Source organism: Maniola jurtina, chromosome 3 (assembly GCF_905333055.1).
Source record: "Maniola jurtina chromosome 3, ilManJurt1.1, whole genome shotgun sequence".
NCBI lineage: Eukaryota > Metazoa > Arthropoda > Insecta > Lepidoptera > Nymphalidae > Maniola > Maniola jurtina.
In genome coordinates, this window is record NC_060031.1 from 15,569,102 (window position 1) to 15,590,395 (window position 21,294).

General features: G+C 36.7%; 1 protein-coding gene across 1 annotated transcript; it reads left to right on the plus strand.

Moving 5' to 3' along the window:
• Positions 1–2,575: 2,575 nt before the first annotated feature.
• LOC123880775 (prisilkin-39-like) lies at positions 2,576–3,965 on the plus strand. The gene is made up of 2 exons (XM_045929080.1): positions 2,576–2,645; positions 3,257–3,965. Exons 1-2 carry the CDS (start codon positions 2,628–2,630, stop codon positions 3,842–3,844), a joined length of 606 nt encoding a protein of 201 aa, XP_045785036.1. The 5' UTR covers positions 2,576–2,627; the 3' UTR covers positions 3,845–3,965.
• Positions 3,966–21,294: the final 17,329 nt, after the last annotated feature.

A 21,294-nucleotide genomic window follows, 5' to 3' on the forward strand; every position in this document is an offset into this window, starting at 1 on the left:
GTTCCATTTGCATAGCAGGAGGTTAAAGTTACGCTAACAAATTGCTAAAAATCAAAATATCGCTTTTTATTCAGGGTTATAGTTTAATTATAACCGTAACATAACTTTAACTGTCATTCATCTAAACCTTTTTTATCTATACTTTACAAAGATAATAAATATAATAACTATTTGTATGAAGAAAGTAAGCTATGCCAAATTCGGAACGCACATAGGTACGTACTAATTGTATAATGAGCGTATAAGTACAAGTACAAATTACCCCATTATTAATTTGATGTAAATTTTTTTCCGGTGTTTAACTAGGTTAACCAGTAGGTATTCTTATCTAGATTTGACCCACGCTTGCAAAAAAAATGACTAACTACTATAATTAGAAGTCTATTACTATTATAGAATCAGACTGCTATTTACATGCCACATTGCCACATTATGGTAATTTTGTTGTGTGTAGGTATAGGATTCTAGTAAAAACGAGTGATTGCCTAGTAATTTTATAAGACTTCGACTGATCGGAGTGTGCGGGATCCTTTAAACTTCTAACTTTTTACCCGACTGCGGCAAAGCCAAAAGGAAGGGTTATGATTTTAGCAGTCTCTGTATGTATGTATGTGTGTATGTATGTGTGTCTGTCTGTATGTTTGTATCCAGATTCTGTGTGTTCCACCGTAGCGCCTAAACTCCTGGGCCGATTTTGATAAATGAGATGCCAATCGACTCGTCGTAAAGGTCCGGGAGACATAGGCAACATTTTATACGAAAAAACTTGACCTAACGGATGTTACATGAAAAGTGGGGGTCTCCAAAATTTTTTTGCTATTGTATCGAGTGGGGTGCCAAATGAAGAGGAGAAAATTCTGAGTTCATAAATATAAATGTAATACCCAAGTGTAATACAAGATTAAAATATGTGTGTAAAGTGACAGAAAAACAATTTTACTATAATATTTCAGCGTTTATTAAGACGATCGCTGTCGGGTTTTAGTTTTCAACTTTATCTCGTTAAGTTATGTGCATTTTAATCAATAAATTCATAAAATAAATAAATCACTAAGTATACAAGTCTCGGCTGAAATAGCAACTAACGACCTTGTCTAGTTGTTGTTGATAAGCATAATAATATGAGCATTTTAAGCAATTAAATGCAATTATTTGCTTTAATGGTGAAAGAAAACATCGTGATTAAACCTGCATGCCTGAGAGTTCTCCATAATGCTCTCAAAGGTATGGTCACTTGGCAGTGTAGTAGACTATGGTCATGGTCAAGCCTTCTTGTTCTGAGAGGAGACCAGTTATCAGTAGTGAGCCAACCATAGGTCGATCGTGATGATGATGAAGGTGCACTGTTTTAGTTTATATACAGGGTACAAGTGTAAATTAAAAATTTACACTTGTACACCCCCGACAAGTGAAGGCTACAGTAACTAGAAAAGAGCTGATAACTTTCAAACGGCTGAACCGATTTTCTTGGATTATAGCTAAGAACACTCTCGATCAAGCCACCTTTAAAACAAAAAAAAAAACTAAATTAAATCCGGTTCATTAGTTTAGGAGCTACAATGCCACAGACAGACAGATACATAGATACACACGTCAAACTTATAACACCCCTCTTTTTGGGTTGGGGGTTAAAAAATAAATAGAAAAAAGAGATTGTAATATTATGCAATTAAATCCAGTTTTGAACTGGTTAACCCGCGAAGCCAATGCCATACCTAACTGATTACCTACTTAGTTGTAATGACATACAGACCTATCTACATAATATGTATATATGCACTTGTTTAATTACTTTTACTTGTGCAAAATTATTAACTGTAGAAGCACGTGCAAAGGTTCACTTTTTCTTCTTATTTTTTCCTACAAATTATTCAGTATGATGTCATATTTAAGAATAACGGTATGTAAATTAGCGATTTAATTATTCAAAAGTATATTTATTAATAAATAACAGAATGTTAAATTGCTTTGTCATATTATTGTTGCGAATAATTTCTAAAAATAATCGGATTGTTGTAAGTTCGCCACTCAGTTAAGCTTGTCCACAATCAAATCTCATGGAAAGTGGTTATTTTGCATAATATGAGATCAATAAAAGTAGGCTAGTAAATATGAATACCTAAATATTAAAATTGGTAACTGTAAGTGAATGTCAATTCTTAGGCTCTTATTCAATTCGATAAATAAAATCGATACATAAAACGACCCATCCACTCGTTAAATTATTTGAAAGTAGACAAGTAGGTATAAAAGTCAATCATCTCATTAAAATATACGCAACATTAGTTTACATAGTAATAAGTAATATGATTTCATATGATAAAACGCCTAATCCTTTCTCCAATCAAAAATCGCACCAATTCCAAACTATCGCACCCAAAATGATGACCAATTAAAATTTAAAAAAAATACTGACAATTGCTCTCACACGTACATACATCTGACGGATGTGCTTTATTTTTTTTTATTAAAAAAATATATGGTTCATTCGTAACCAATATTCGTCCTCGTAGGCCACCGGATGGCCTAAAGTAAAAGTAGACGGCAGAATCTTCGCTATAAAAGCGGTTGGGCACTCCAAGAGCCATCATACAACCTCCAACATTCACTGAGTTCATACAACAAAAATGGCAAAGTGGAGCATTGTAAGTGTCAAACCATCGAAACATCAAAACCCCCGAAACTTCAAAAAAGGAGTGCAGTGCTGTGTTACGGATTAATACCCCAATCCCTATAGTGCATTCAATGTGTGACAAAACCGAATTATGTGGACTAATAACTGTGTTTAAACATACCTATAATATTTTGGACTCGAATGTGGATTAAATCAAAAACTACTTAACTAATTTTTACATGTGCCAAGTTAAATTATAACAGAATATAAAATATCAAGATTAAAAATTAGAGATCGTATCAAAATTAAGATAGTTTGGACATCATTTAAAATCAAGTTAATTTAAAGATGCGACTATATTATTTTAATTAATATTGACGCTAATTTAAAGTCATTCAAGGCGAAGATCTATAACGATTGAATTCAATATTAATCGAATTCAATTGTTAATCGTTCGGAAGGCCAATAAAAATCTTAATGACGCATTAGTTCAACTACCGATTTTAAGGATCAATATAACGATATAGAGGATAGTTAACCAAAATAATCATTCGGAAAACCAATAAAAGTTTAGCACGTTAGCTCAACTACAGATTTAAAAGATTAAAGAGTATTTTGGACTAAGACAAGTTTTTTTTCCAGGTCGCCCTCGCCTTAATAGGCTACGCCGTGGCTGAAGCCCCTGGCGGCTACAGCTATGCACCAGCTTCTTCTATCCAAGTAGTCGGAGGCGGAGGCCACGGATCTCCCTTAGCCAGCGGCGGCCACTACACCTCAGTGCCAGTCGGATACCAGACCTCAGAGGGCTACCACATCGACCCCCATCTACTCGACAAAATCAGGCACATCATCCTTAAAGACGAAATCCAGAACCAAGCTTACCAATCATCCATTGGAGGTGGTCACGGACATGGCATCTCTTCCCACTATGGTGCCCCAGTTTACGGAGTTCCTCATGAAAGAGTTGTAGGCGTTGAATTGGAGTCTCTCCAGCAAGGCATCCAAGTGGCTCAGTACCATCAAGCTGAAGAGGGCTACGGTGGTTACGCCGGTGGTTACGCTGGTGGCTACTCTGGTTACTCCAGCGGCGGTTACTCCGGCGGCAGCTCCGGTGGCCACGGATCCATCTCATACAGCGCCCCTTCAGTGTCCTACACGACCATCGGCGCTCCCTCAGGCTCCTATGGCGTCCCATCCATCTCATCATCCTACGGCAGCCCTCACCATTAAACGAACGACTTAGTCATTTCATCTTAATGTTATGAAACTCTATGTGATTGCCTTAGACGTTAACTGTATTATATTTGTTGTTAATATAAGTTTTCTGTAAATAAAAACCTACCTTTTTGTACCAGTCTACTTTTATTCGAGTTTCAAGTTGCGAAATGTAAAGTTTGCATTACGTAACTTTAAGTAAACTGTTTTAAGTTAAGTGGAATGTTGATACGTAACATTGGTCCGTAAATGGTACTCGAAAAACGCATTATATTCCGACCGAGCAGGGCTTCGTGGAGTGGAAAGTGCCTCCATGATGAACATGTCAGTGAAATACAATCCTCAACTCCAATAACCCAGCAGTTAACAAACCAGCTTGAAATCCAAAAGGTAAGGTAATCTAATATATACGGAGAACCAAATCCTTGCCCAAATTTTTACGCTTTCCGCTCAGTTGAAAATGAAAGGGGAACATACGAATAAGTCATGTTTAAAACATGTCCAATAAAATAAACTGATGTAATCCATAACCGAATGTAAATACTTTTAATGCCACTTTGGTTTTAATATAAAGGTGTGTCTCACTTTTACTTTCGGCCGAGATCAGTCATCTTATTTATAACTCATTAGCACTAAATTTGAATTAATTCCATAATCTTCATAAAATTAGCAACACCCGCGATTCTTAGTCAATTATTACGGCAATATTATGTTAAACGCGATGTTGCAAAAACTTTACATGTTATTAGAATTGCTAAAGAGTTCTAATAAATTAAATTATGTTATTATGTTTTATATGACGAGCTTAAGTATGCCCGGGACTTCGTCTGCGTGAACTTCACTTTCAATCCCCTATTTACCCCCTTAAGGGTTGAATTTTCAAAAATCCTTTCTCAGTGGAAGTTTATGTTATAATAGCTTTCTGCATGCCAAATTTCATCTCGATCCATCCAGTAGCTGGAGCTGTGCGTTGATAGATTAATCAGTCAGTCAGTCTGTCAGCTTTTCATTTTATATATTTAGACTAGCTTATTGCAACATCGTCCGCGTGGACTATACGAATTTCAAACCCCTGTTTAGCCCCCTTTTGGGGCTGAATTTTCAAAAATCCTTTCTTAGGAGATGTTTACGTTATAAGTACGCCACACAGCTCGATCCGTCCAGTAGTTTGAGCTTGATAGATTATTCAGTCAGTCTGTCAGTATTTCCTTTTGTATATTTAGATTAACTAATAAGTTGATATTAGTATGTAAGTATGGATTAACGTAATGACCTCAGCCCCGATTATGCCAATACAATTGGAATGGACGACATAGCCTACGCATGTTACGCAAGCGAATTCGGTCCACACAGCGAGAGCGAGTCTGAGAGAAAGTGCATCTATGCAGTGGGGTTACCGGCCAGTAGGTATTATTTGCTAATTTCCCTACCCGAGAGGCAGCCTACACTTTACAATGAACCTACATAAGATCACACATATATATTATGATATACATTATACATACATATATATTATATATGATATGATATAAGATATATATTATGATATGATATACATGATTAGGTATAGTTACTTATACTAGCTGAAACCTGCGACTTCGCCCGAATTAGGTTTTTAAAAATCTCGTATTGAAATAAAAATGAATTCACGGATTTTCGGGGATAAAAGTAGCCTATGTCACTTTCCAGATCTCTAACTATAGGGGGAAGTCGGGTAGATTAATGCAGAAAAAACCGGCCAAATGCGAGTCAGACTCGCGCACTGAGGGTTCAGTAATCGGGTATTTTTTTCGACATTTTGCATGATAAATCAAAACTACCAAGCATAAAAATAAATAAAAATCTGTTTGGGAATATATAAGTAAAGCCCTTTCATATGATAATTGATACCCCATCTGGTATAGTTATCTTACTTTGAATTGAAAATACTAACTATAATAAATGTTCAAGGTATTTCGGATTTTTCCTTTACTTGTGCTATAAAACCTACCTATCTGCCTTTCATGATTCAAGGGGGAGTACGAAGTACCCAATAAATTTTCTTGACAGACGGACGGACGAACAGACAGACAAACAAAGTTATCCTTTGGAAAGGAATAAAGGAACCCTCCTTTATTCCTTTTGAGGTACGGACCTCTAAAAACGAGGTTTCTCGTGGAAGATTTTGACCTCGGCTACTACCCGCCTTCTTATAACTGTAATCGTTGTGTTGTTTGAATGCGTAAAGATTACATAAGTGAGGTGTCAAATGTAAATGGCCAATCGATGAACTCATGCAGGGTAGAGGTTAAGTATTCCGAGTTCTGACTTCATTTTAACATTACGTGTTTAATAGAGCAAGTTTCATAATAAGGATTAGATAAAACCATGAAATTAATTTTTTTTTTTATAAAAACCAATAAATTAAAATTAAAGTATAGCTCTACCTTATGAAATATGAACAAAAATAACTTCTACTCATCTATACTAATAAATAAAATTGGAGTGTCTGTCTGTAATTTCGAAATAACTACCACATATTAAGGTCATATGGTTATTTGAACGATACCATGACTGAATCACACGTTTTTAAAATTTTTGTCTGTCTGTCTGTCTGTCTGTCTGTCTGTTTGAAAAGGCTAATCTTCGGAACGGCTGAACCGATTTTGACGGGATTTTCACTGACAAGTAGAGGATTGACCAGGGTGTAACATAGGCTACTTTTTTAACCGACTTTCAAGAAGGGAGTTGTGTTTTTCTACCTATGTACACCGAAATCTCCGAGATTTCTGAACCGATTTGCGTCATTTCTTTTTTAATCGATAGAAGAACTTTGCGACATTGTTTCATAAAAAATTTGGATTCCAACTCCTCAATCCTGATGCTGCAGGGGATCTGACCAATCCACGCGGGCGAAGCTGCGGGCATCAGCTAGTAGATAATATAATAGGATGTAGATAGAGTTCTTAAAAAGGTTCTTTGCAATAGCAACTTCTACTAAATAGCAACTCTATGACTAAAACATCATCTATTGAATAGAACACAAAAGCAATAATTTTATTCACATAAACTTTTACGAGAACTTTTAGAATGCCTTTCCTATCGAGAAGAACCAGCAAGAAACTCGGCGGTTGCTCTTTTCAAAGATCCGATTTTATTTGAATTGATTTGATATCGGTACAAAGGTAGCTTGCATCCTGAAGACGGAGGCTATACTTTTATCGCAGAAAATCAAAGAGTTTCCACGGAATTATTAAAAACCTAAATCCAAGCGAACGAAATTATAATTAAATTAATTATAGACCATAGTGGCATGGGCTACTTTTTATCGCGGAAAATTAGTTCCCACGGAATATTAAAAAAAAACTATATCCACCCTGCCATAGCCCTTCCAGGTTAGCTCAAACCCATCTTAGACTGCATCATCAATCGCCACCAGGTGAGATTGCAGTCAAGGACTAACTTGTATCTGAATATAATAAAATCTACGCGGACGAAGTCGCTGGCATTATCTAGTCACACTAATATTATACAGGCGAAAGTTTGTATGTATGTGTGTGTGTGTGTGTGTGTGTGTGTGTGTGTGTGTGTGTGTGTGTATGTTTGTTACTCCTTCACGCAAAAACCACTGGACGGATTTGGCTGAAATTCAGAATGGAGATAGATAATATCCTGGATTAACACATAGGCTACTTTTATCCCGGAAAATCAAAGAGTTCCCACGGGATTTCAAAAAACCTAAATTCACGCGGGCGAAGTCGCGGGCATCGGCTAGTAAAGAATAATTATGGCAACACAGACTAGAAGCCCTGACCTTTCTAGATAATCCACGTGTTATAAAAACTACAAGGCCATATTAATAGGTAAATATAAGAAATATAAAAATTAGTTTCTGTTAGCTCCATTTTTAAATGTATTTTTATTTTCCTATATTTTTAACCGACTTCCGAAAAAGGAGGAGGTTCTCAATTTTTTTCAAATCTTTTTTTTTACATGTTTTTTTTTAATTTTAAAATTTAATTTACTCATTGTATCTGCCGCATATTGTGTTTTTGAGGGTTGTATTTTATTGCCTGAAATAAAATTTTGCTGTTGGGCCGTGAAAACGTAGCAGACAGACAGACAGACAGACACACGTTCGCATTTATAATGTTAGTATGGATAGCAGCCGATGACATTTCCGTGACAAAAACTTTATGACGTACGGATATGTACAAACATTACACGGTGCACTTCGCGTGGCTGAATGCGGTAATAATGTGAGGGGTCACGGCGAAGTCATCTCTTTGTATGGCCATCGGCGGTCAGGTCCTAGGTCAATCATTTTAGGGGTCATACGTACAAGTACATTACTCATTACTTCGTTAAAGAAATTATAAGACCTTGGTATTTTGATCAACTTTTGATGTATGCTTTTAATTTTAGTTTCATTTCAAGACAGATATGTTTATGTATGTAACTTTTTTTAAATTGAAGCTACGGCTAAGCGATAATTAGATCTAAGTAGGAATACGCTTGTATAGAAGATGCGTATTCTGCACTCTTTCCTTGATTACTTATATAATTGAGGGATGTGACTGGCTATGATAGCAACATTTTCAGAGAGCTCATAGTTTTTCTAACATAGTCCTTAATCCACTTAATTTAAGTTTCAAACAAAAAATCAAAAATCTTGTTCTATGAAACTTTCGAAACTAGTATGACACTGGACATCAATACCCAAATTATAAATGTGTTCGTTTGTTGGTTTATTTGTCTATTGGTTTGTCCTTCAATCACGTCGCAACGATTAAAGATCTGGAAAGTCTTTATTTTATACTACTACTTTTATACTTTTTATCCCGGAAAATCAAACAGTTCCCACGGCAAAAAAACCATGCGAATGAAATCGCGGGCAATAGCTAGTCAAGTTATAAGCCCAAACGAGTTCCAGCCCCCATTTATATTTATTATGTTTATTATTATTATAATATTAAATATAGGTAGGTATATATAAGTCATTTCGAAATTCTTTGCGACTTGGTACTATCCAACACTAGCTTCTCCTTTCAGCTAAGGTTGCCCGGTAAAGATTGCTCCAAGCTATAAAGCCGCCTTTGCACACAATTGTTTTTTCTGATTTCTTCTTTCTGTGTTGTGTTCCATTACATGTTTTTGGTTGCAATAAAGTGTTCTATCTATCTACCTATCTATCTATTTTTAGTCCCGTCTTCCCGTCCACACTGACTGCATAGAGGGCGTTAGTAAGCTCCATCTCAAAAGTTATAGGCATAACTTTAGGTAGGTACCTAGTTCATTGATGCCGAAGATCTCATCGCAAGGTTTGCAAAATAACAAAAATTTGCATTGAATGAGTCACACGGAAAAATCTTGCGTAAAGAGAAAGTGCAGATTTTGTTTAAATAAAATACCGAAACTGGAGTGGTAATAATTATGTCTCCTTTTTAGAGATATTTTATTTAATAAAATGTTATGCTTATAATTTACGATTTCTAAAAAAAATTTGGTTCTTAAATTCGTGCGAAAAAATTTAGTTCGTTTTTATAAATGGATACTTAGTTCTTTATAATTCAAGCGCCTAACTTCTAGACCATGTCAATACTACATAGTAAGGATATCCCGTCATCGTCGTTAGCAAGCGATAGATGTCCACTGCTGGACAAAGGTCTCTTGTAGGGAGTTCCACACTCCACGGTCTTGCGCCGCCTGAATCCAGCGGCTTCCTGCGACTCGTTTGATGTCGTCTGTCCACCTAGAAGAGTCCACCAAAGATGCATTTTCCATCGCGTAGTTGTCATTAACCCCCGACCAAAAAAGAGGGGTGTTATAAGTTTGACGTGTGTATCTGTGTATCTGTCTGTGGCATCGTAGCTCCTAAACTAATGAACCGATTTTAATCTAGTTTTTTGTTGTAAAGGTGGCTTGATTGAGAGTGTTCTTAGCTATAATCATAGAAAATCGGTTTAGCCGTTTGAAAGTTATCAACTCTTTTCTAGTTACTAACCTTCACTTGTCGGGGGTGTTATTGTAATTTACACTTGTCTCTAGTACCTTGAGATCTCAATGACTATCAATTTCTCATGATGATCAACCCATAACCGGCTCATTACTGAGCACTGACCTCCTCTCAGAATAAGAAGGGTATGGTTAAGGTCTACCACGCAGGCCAAGTGCGGATTTTCAGACCTTTGGGACCTTTGATCATTATGGAGAATTCTCAGGCATGCATGTTTTCTCACGATTTATCATGGTTTACATATAATTATGGTAGGTAGTAGGTACTAATTAATGGTTAAGGCCAACCGTATGAAACCGGGGCGAATCAACTAGTCATTCATAAAGATGAAATTACATAACTAGTACAAATTACTATGTCTTACGCTCACCGGTATCGAGGGCATTGGTTAACGATGGTTAACGCCAGATGGTCTAATCACCGTATATGGAGGCATGAAAGGCAACTCTTCAACTGAATGTATTCTAGCCTAATACGGCCAAGACAGAACTGTACCAAAATCCTTGTATCCATATCCATACTTAAAATGCGAAACTGTGTCTGTCGGTCTGTCTGTCTGTCTATCTGCTACCTTTGCACGGCGCAACAGTTTAACCGATTCTGACGGGTACAGAGTTAGCTTATATCCCGGGAACGGACATAGGCTACTTTTTATTCCGGAAAATCAAAGAGTTCCCTCGGGATTTCTAAAGACCCACCCCCTTAACCGATTTGTATGAAAGGTACCGAGGTAACTTGCGTCCCTGTAATTGACATAGGCAACTTTTTATCCCGAAAAATCAAACAGTTCCCACGGGATCTTCAAAAACCTAAATCCACGCCAATGACTTTCTAAGCAAGGACATCGCACTGGCGCGCATAACAAGGGACCAAGTAAGTGTGCTTATACTCGGTGTAAGCACACTTTCTTCATTAGTCGCATGTTGACTGCAAAGCTGTCAAGACGCCTAAATGCGCGATCAAAAAGTGCCAAAATAATACGTTAACGACGCAGAAAAGAGATGGTGTGACTTACCACCGGTAAGTTAATTTTATTTACGTAAGATAACATGCGAAAAAGTGTAAAATATTTAGTAAAACCATTGAAAACACTAGAAATATCTAAAATTATTTACAATGTTCCCATTCCTTTCTCTCACGCACATCGGAAAGAGACAGATGGAAGGGCGCGTCACGAATGTCGGAAAAACAAAACTGTGGAGTAGCTTTTTTTTGTTCAATGTAAAATCTATTAGCCATTATTGTATCACATTTATTTTATTACTAGCTGTGCCCGCGACTTCGTTCGCGTGGAATAGCTCTCAGCGCACTTTATATAGCCACGGACGCTCAGGCGCCAGGCGTGTATCTGTACGTTAAAAATGTTTGCCGTGATTCTTTAAATTGACATAACTTTTTTATTTATGAACCGATTGACATGAAATAAACACTAAATGTTAAGTGAAGCTTACTACAATATATTAGTGACAACCGTATCTAAATCGAATAAGCCGTTTCTGATATTAGCGTGCACAAACACACAGACAAACAGACAAAAAAAAAATTTATAACAATTTCGGGTTCGGCATCGATAAAAAAAAGTAGCAGGGGTTGTTATTATTAACAACCCCTGCTCCTTTTTTTTATATATTTCCATTGTACAGACACCACTTTTCTACAATTTTATTATATGTATAGATAGATCTTTTGACGACCTCCAGTGCGCAGTGGTAACGCGGTGGATTTGTATGACGAGGGTCCCGGGTTCGATTCCAGGCTGGGCCGATTGAGATTTTCTTAATTGGTTTAGGTTGGCTGGTGGGAGGCCTTTGGCCATCTTGATTCAAGGCCCATCTTGAATCCGCCATTTTGGTTTTATTTTTCAGCTCCCTGTCAATTGGATGAAGTTCTGAGTGACATTTGTTCGAGCACCCCCCACCTATCTTCAATACCCTGGCCGTGCTCCTCACCGAAATCCTCAATCATCAGCTCTATCCATATTTTTCCTCCGAATCATTTTTTGTCCTCTATACGAAACCATCGGTAAAAAAAAAAACATACAAAATTTTACAGAAGAGGTGATCAAATGAGTCAGTCAGTCAGTCAGTCAGTCAGTCAGTGAATCAGCACGAGCAGAATAGTATATAGTATAGATATAGTATAATAGTTTCATATTTACAAAAACGAAAAATCTCTCAAAGAAATAACAAAAATTAATAGTGCTACACTACTCCATTCCATTTTTTGTTCAAGTTTGCTTCTAAAATCACCTTATTCAGCTTCGAGTGCATTAATCGATTTACATTGCGGCTTAATCACTGAGGTTAGTTTACAGGACTTGAATGTTAGCGGGAATGTATAAATGGAGCAGTTGAAGCTACATAGGGTGAATTTAGAAACGTGTGCCATGTTTGGGCTCTTGTGTTGTATGCCACGATGTGTCCATGCTTAGAAAGTCATTGATCCACGCGGACGAAGTCGTGGGCATCCTCTAGTTACATATAAATGGATTGAGAAAATCACAAAAGCATCCTAGGGATGTTGCCTCAATCTATGATATGCCAGGGCATGCGTTTTAGAAATCTCTCGCATCCCGAATGCGTTTGACGCATGAATAAACTTTGTGACATATAATCGGATTGTGAATGTGATTGTATTTTTTAAGCAACTGAATATCACTGGCTAGAAAAACATCGTGAGGAAACTTGCATACGTGATGGCCTAAACAGTTCTCATTCTAAAAGGAGATTCATCGACTCCCTATACCTAACTCTAATGTCATCTGTTCACCCAGTAGGCCTGAGTGCTGACAATATTGTATTTGCCTATGTCGAAAATAAATTATTCCTCAGTGATTATTAAATAGAGGTTGTTCCAAAATATGTAAAATGTCCTTTGTTAGTTTTAAGTGTAATAAACCATTTTAAATCATCGATTTAACTAAAAAAGCAGGTCAAATCATTGTGACGTCACATGCCAGTATTTCATAGAAGCTCGCATCCTAAGTGCATTTTTTGACATTTGATATAAGATACTGATTTGACTGGTGGTCAAACACCGGATTAAGATAATTTTTTGCGATTTTTGAATTCCCAAAGTAAGCAAGTAATTAAATATTAGGTATGGAGAAAGCGGTCGTACCTGTGTGGCGTGTAAGCGAAACGAATAGACACTTAAAAGCTTAACAAATATGGTGTTATGTGGCCATCATCCTTTTTTCATAGTTTCTCTTTTATGGCTTTTTGTCTGGGATTAAGATTTCTTTACGTAACAACTTATTAATTAGTTGACAGGATTTTGATTGATAATTTGGGCAAGGGATATAATTTTATGAATGGAAATAAAAGTAATAAGTTATCATTCCATTTCAATAAGGATAAAATTATTGTACTTTTTAACTACACTAAGTAACTATATATTTTTTTAATTTGCATGGCATCCATTTTAAAATGCGCCATTTTTATAATTTGTTATTAGAGCGGCAACAAAAATACACACTCGGTGAAAATTTCAACTCTCTATTTTTTACGGTTCATGAGATAGGTATCTGACAGACAAACGAACGGACAGCGGAGGTCTAGTAATGGGTTCCCTTGGCACCCTTCGGAGCCTTAAAATCGATGAAACTAATAATTATTTTAATTCTGTGAATTTCAATCCATCAATCAATTCAGCCTGTTTGCGTCTATTGCTGGAAATAGGCCTTTTATTTAGAATTTAATTAAATTTAATGAAATGAAACGTACTAACAGCTTAGCTTATTACTAGCCGCTCTCACATCGCAGCTTGAATAAGCTCCGAGCTTTACCGGAGCGAAAGGCTAAACACTATTACATCACTGCGCCCAGCCTAACGTCTCCCATACACTTCCTATTTTATATAGAGTTACGAATATTTAGAAGGGGCACATAAAAAAATAAATAATTGCCCGTTCCATATGAGGCTTGCATCCTTGCACAAACTAATAAACTCGGAGCTTTATCGGAGCGATTTATAATATTATACAGAGCTACTTAAGAGTATTTAAAAGGGGCAGCTGGTATAAATATCTTACTGCTGAATTAGTTTGACTTCTAGTCTTGTCGGGCATACTTCAAATAATCTCGTGAGTTCAGCCGTAAGATTCCTAAAATATCGCTCACGATACTTTAAACGCTTAGAATAATACTTATCGAAATGACAAATAGTTAAAAACATTTGATAAATTATGCCTGTTTAAGTATATACGCTATAATGAAGGCATGTGTTAATATTGTTAGGACAATCTATCTGTGACTTTTATAACTCTATATGCAATGAACGATCAATCTAACATTACTTTTGATGGTCTAAGGTAACGAATGTGTTGGTCGAAATCCATTTTAGGAAAATTATCAATTTTAATAATTAATTAATTATTTAGATTAATGCGTATACCAAAATTTTGCAATGAAAGTTAATTGCTAAGTCATGATTATGTATGGGTTACAAAAAGGAGTTATCCCATAAGATAAAATGTATAATTAATTGATCAAAAGTAGCTTTTATACCCTGTGTTTTTCCTTCAGATTTTTCATTTCTTTTATCACAATCATCATCATCGTCCATAAAGGCATTCGTTGCCTAATACCTACCTATTGCTTGCTTCGTAGATACATGGTCGACAACCAAACATGCATTACTCTTTGGCGACGATTCTGTTGTCTTTCTCTAAAATAAATTTAGAATATTTACTATGACTCGCACTTGACTGATTTTTTAACCCCCGACCCAATAAAGTTTGACGTGTGTATCTGTGTATCTGTCTGTGGCATCGTAACTCCTAAACTAATGAACCGATTTTAATTTAGTTGCTTTTGTTTGAAAGGTGGCTTGATCGAGAGTGTTCTTAGCTATAATCCAAGAAAATCGGTTCAGCCGTTTGAAAGTTATCAGCTCCTTTCTAGTTACTGTAAACTTCACTATTCGGGGGTGTTATAAATTTTTAATTTACACTTGTGTTAATTTATACTATGTGTAAAAGAGGCGTAAGTCTCATGGCTTGCACCACACGCGATCAGCTGGTCACTTTATAATCGCAACACGTTTTTTTACAAAGATTCTCGACGCATTATCTCGTTTTATGAGGTTTTTATACACAGACGCGTTTTGTGTTATTATTGTTACGTCGTTTGTTTGTTTACGTTTTCACATCAATTTGAATTTTATTTGAACATTGGATTCGATTCATGTTATCTCTAACTAGCGACCCGCCCCGGCTTCGCACGGGTGGACATTTATTTTTTCTATTTTCCGGGATAAAATATAGCCTATACGGATTCAGAAGAATCCCTCTAAGTAATGGTAAAAGAAATTTTGTAATCGGTCCAGTAGTTTTTGAGCCTATTCCATACAAACATACAAAAATACAAAGGTTTCCTCTTTACAATATTAGTATAGATTTGCGTACAAATATTAAATTGTCGCTTACCTATCATAAAAATATCTAGGAAGTATTTTGAGATTTTAGACCTAGTCTACAAGCCTTCGCCAAGTCTTAAGGCTTCGGCCTGAAATTGGCGAGGTCAAAGGTTCGATCCCAGACACGCACGTTATGTGTGTTTTACGCGGTTGGTCGAAACAAATCCCATTTAAGTAGAGATTAAGTAATAAACTACTTTAAACACAAGATTAAGATTAAATTAATGTAATCGCCAATTAAATTTTTGAATTCGTTTCGAACAACTCAGCGTTAAGCAATTAAACAACACTTGCTTTAACGGTGAAGGAAAACATTATTGAGGTAATCTGCATGCCTGAGAATTCTGAAGTGTGCGAAGTCTCATAATTCACACTCAGCCAGCGTGATGGGCTATTCCTCCCTAAAAAGAATCCCGTGTTCAGTAGTGGCCAGCGACGGGTTGAGATGATGATCACACTAGTCACACTTCACACTAGTAGTATTATAAAAGCGAAAGTTTGTATGTGTGTGTGTGTGTGTGTGTGTGTGTGTGTGTGTGTGTGTGTGTGTGTATGTTTGTTACTCCTTCACGCAAAAACTACTGGACGGATTTAGCTGAAATTTAGAATGGAGATAGATTATACCCTGGATTAACACATAGGCTACTTTTTATCCCAGAAAATCGAAGAGTTTCCACGGGATTTTTAAAAACCTTCATCCACGCGAACGAAGTCGCGGGCATCAGCTAGTGATAAAATAAATGATGCAGGGTGAAAGATCAAAATACAGTCTAATACAGACTGACCTAGGGACCTAGGTGTGAAATGTCAGTGTGTGTCTATGAGTTATCTTAGCATTTACCGTCGAAATTACCATACCGAAAAACCATCAATCAAATATAGGTTCCAAGTGAACTTACTACTTAGGTACAGGTATAACTACTTAGGTACTTTATTTATTGAGATTACTTCACTACTCATATTATATTCACTACTCATATTATAAACGTGAAAGAGTGTTTGTTCGTTGGTTTGTTGGTTTGTCCTGCAATCACGCTGCAACGGAGCAACAGATCAACGTATTTTTGCTATGAGCGTAGTTAAAGACCTGGAGACTACATTTTAGGGTTCCGTACCTCAAAAGGAAAAAACGGAACCCTTATAGGACCACTTCGTTGTCTGTCTGTCCGTCGTGTCTGTCAAGAAACCTATAGGGTACTTCCCGTTGACCTAGAATCATGAAATTTGGCAGGTAGGTAGGTCTTATAGCACAAATACAGGAATAAATCTGAAACCGCGAATTTGTGGTTACATCATTTAAAAAAAAAATTAAAACGTGTTTCAATTTTCAAAGTAAGATAACTATACCAAGTGGGGTATCATAATATGAAGGGGCTTCATCTGTACATTCTAAAACGGATTTTTATTTATGTTTATGTATAATAGTTTTTGATTTATCGTGCAAAATGTTGGAAAAATACCTGAGTGCGGAACCCTCAGTGCGCCAGTCTGACTTACACTTGGCCGGTTTTTATTCCATAAAATCAAAGAGTAGTAGGTTAGCGATGAGTTATAATGATGATAATGATAGACTAATAAAAGTATGCTTGAGGCGTTCAAGTTTGTATGAATTATGACGTCAGAATAGATTTTTGCCAAAGCAGAATATAGTAATAATATGTAACATCCGTGATTACTTATACAAATGTCCGGAAATCCTCCGCAATAAAGGCGGTGTAACAAGGCGATATACCACTTTCACCCGGAGACGATGATCATCTCTGATCTTGAAGATTTATGTACAGTGCTGCGATTTTATTTGTGGTAAGTACCCATATCTCTCATTTATTCATTATGTCATTATTACCCTATTTAAAAAATGTTTACACAAGTGTAAATTAAAAATTTATAACACCCCCGACAAGTGACGGTTACAGTAACTAGAAAAGAGCGGATAACTTTCAAACGGCTGAACCGATTTTCTTGGATTATAGCTAAGAACACTCTCGATCAAGCCACCTTTCAAACAAAAAAAATTAAATTAAAATTGGTTCATTCGTTTAGGCGCTACGATGCCACAGACAGATACACAGACTCACAGATACACAGATACACACGTCAAACTTATAACACCCCTCTTTTTGGGTCGGGGGTTAAAAAATAAAATAACACAAGTGTAAATTAAAAATTTATAACACCCCCGACGATACAAAGTATTTGAGTTTTCCAAAACATCATTTTCAAATAAATAATTATATATTTAGGCAACGTCCATCTTGACAGCTTGACAGTCTATTGACATAATATTATGAACCTAACGGTTATCTAACCTTCTTTTCTACAAGAAAACTAGAAAAGAGCTGATAACTCTTAAACGGCTGAACCAATTTTTTTAGATTATAGCTAAGAACACTCTCGATCAAGCCACCTTTCAAACAAAAAAAAGTACATTAAAATCGGTTCATTCGTTTAGGCGCTACGATGCCACAAACAGATACACAGATACACAGATACACAGATACACAGATACACAGATACACAGATACACAGATACACAGATACACAGATACACAGATACAGATACACAGATACACAGACACACAGATACACAGATACACACGTCAAACTTATAACACCCCTCTTTTTGGGTCGAGGGTTAATAAATAACAAAAAAATAAAATAACAGAAACAACAAAAAATAAAATGATATACTGATTATTACTACCCATATTATAAATGCGAAAGTGTTTCTTGTTGGTTTGTCCTTCAATGACGTCGTAACACCACTGTTTCCCATGCACTGAGGAAACAAAAATACCAAATTTGGACCTCCAAAGTCGGTCACCCATGTCATTACCAATGTCAATGTTGCAAAGTTTTATAAGTTCTTTTGGATTGTGAAGTGCATCTACCACTGATTCGGAATGAATTTCCTACTGAGAAGAACCAGTAAGAAACTCGGCGGTTGCTCTTTTGAAAAAATACGATCTGCATTATCGACTGAAATACGCTAAACTAGGCCACACTATTTACACGTGCCTTGGTTCGCCGGCATGCGATCACCTTAATAAAAACCTACGCCGGGAAGGTGCAAGCCCATTCAATCATAGAACGTGACGTAATAAATCTTAAAGCAGCCATAACAAAGTGTTTTATACTTAATCTCAAAATGGAATCTCGGTCAGTCGCAGGATAATCGTAACAGTACGCTTCCTCGTGCAGTTACGTGACTGGTCAACCGCGTACTACGGCATATCGCGTCCGTAGTATGGTCATATGAATGGCGATCATAGACGAGCAATTTGTTCAGCAATTTCTAGTTGCAATTTTTTTGTAGACTAGATATACCCGTGACTTGGTCCTCGTGGGGAACACTTTGATTTTTCGGGATAAAAGTAGCCTACATGTTTTATATCATAGTATGAGCTATATCTGCGTCCAATCCAAATTTCAGCCAAATCTACAAATTTTTGCGTGAAAGAGTAACAAACATATACGTACATACACACACACATGTAAACCTGTATAATATTAGTGTAGTGTGATCTCAAAATGGAATCTCGGTCAGTCGCAGGATAATCGTAACAGTACGCTTCCTCGTGCAGTTACGTGACTGGTCAACCGCGTACTACGGCATATCGCGTCCGTAGTATGGTCATATGAATGGCGATCATAGACGAGCAATTTGTTCAGCAATTTCTAGTTGCAATTTTTTTGTAGACTAGATATACCCGTGACTTGGTCCTCGTGGGGAACACTTTGATTTTTCGGGATAAAAGTAGCCTACATGTTTTATATCATAGTATGAGCTATATCTGCGTCCAATCCAAATTTCAGCCAAATCTACAAATTTTTGCGTGAAAGAGTAACAAACATATACGTACATACACACACAAATGTAAACCTGTATAATATTAGTGTAGTGTGATCTCAAAATGGAATCTCGGTCAGTCGCAGGATAATCGTAACAGTACGCTTCCTCGTGCAGTTACGTGACTGGTCAACCGCGTACTACGGCATATCGCGTCCGTAGTATGGTCATATGAATGGCGATCATAGACGAGCAATTTGTTCAGCAATTTCTAGTTGCAATTTTTTTGTAGACTAGATATACCCGTGACTTGGTCCTCGTGGGGAACACTTTGATTTTTCGGGATAAAAGTAGCCTACATGTTTTATATCATAGTATGAGCTATATCTGCGTCCAATCCAAATTTCAGCCAAATCTACAAATTTATGCGTGAAAGAGTAACAAACATATACGTACATACACACACACATGTAAACCTGTATAATATTAGTGTAGTGTGATCTCAAAATGGAATCTCGGTCAGTCGCAGGATAATCGTAACAGTACGCTTCCTCGTGCAGTTACGTGACTGGTCAACCGCGTACCTACGGCATATCGCGTCCGTAGTATGGTCATATGAATGGCGATCATAGACGAGCAATTTTATCAGCAATATCTAGTTGCAATTTTTAACCCCCAACCCAAAAAGAGGGGTGTTATAAGTTTGACGTGTGTATCTGTGTCTGTTTGTGGCATCGTAGCTCCTAAACTAATGAACCGATTTTAGTTTTTTTGTTCTTAGCTATAATCCAAGAAAATCGGTTCAGCCGTTTGAAAGTTATCTAGTTACTGTAACTTTCACTTGTCGGGGGTGTTCTAAATTTTTAATTTACACTTGTATTGTATTTTGTTTAATCTTATTCTAGACTAGCTGACACCCGCGACTTGGTCCTCGTGGATATAGGTTTTTAACCCACGGGAACTCTTTGATTTTTCGGGATAAAAGTAGCCTACATGTTTTATGTTAGAGTATAACCTATCTGCGCTCCACAGCCAAATCCATCTAGAATTTTTGGCGTGACGGAGTGACAAACATATACATACACACAAATACACACACATGTAAACTTTTACCTTTATAATATTAGTGTAGTGTGATCTCAAAATGGAATTACGGTCAGTCGCAGGATAATCGTAACAGTAGGTATGCTTCCTCGTTCAGTTAGTGACTGGTCAGCCGCGTATCGCGTCCATAGTATGTTCATATGGCTATCATAAACGAGCAATTTTTTCAGCAATATCTAGATACAATTTTACTATATTTTGTTGTATTGTATTGGTGGTCTGCCCCGGCGTCGCTCGAGTACAGTTTTTGAAAATTGACAAGGAGTGGAATTTTTGGATTGAATTGGATACACGTCATATTTCTTAATTTTTAACCGAAAGCCAAACCTCAAATCAAATACGTATCAATTTTCATAACCTATAGAACTTGAAAAATGACAAACTTTTATACAAACATTCATCCACCATTTAAATGTTATCGTCATAAAGGTTAATGTCAAAATTTAAACTTTCAAACCCTATCGTCGCTTTCCGGTTTGAGGTTGCCATTCCTGCACCTTGGGACTCCTATTTTTATCGGTTCTTCGAATTATATGCCTCATCCATTGCTTTTCAGCTTCGCAACCTGTTGATTTATCATTTACTATAGTTCTTCTAAATTTGATATATCATTTCTAAAGATCAAATAGAGAAACTCCAAACATAGCTCTTCCCATCGCCCGCTGAGTGAGCTTGAAGCTTGAGAATGAAGTTTCATAAGAAAGCATTACAAATTGCTGGGCTATAATTGTAAGCAAGATGCAATTTATATAGCCCGTTTGCTTGCAGCTAGTTGGTATGTAAAGTGCGAATCAGGTTTTATCTCCACGTGAAAACAAAATGACGTGATCATAAAATTAAGATGCTAGGTGCACTGATGCCATTAAATCTTGATACTAAATCCACTTACGTCATAGACATCAAACCCATCAAGACTGCTAAGAGTGGCACTTTCATAATCGACACTCATAAAAGGGAGTTATGTGAAATGGACGTTGAATGTAAAATTACAATTAAGTGTCATTATGTACAACGTGCAAATCTTTGGTAGAACGTGGCTCATTCAGTTACACAAGATTATAATTTATAGATCAATAGAAAGACAAAGCAAAATCACAGCTCGTAGATATTTCATACAGCAGGTTGAGGTTGTACGGGAGCTGTGTCTGTATGCTCGAC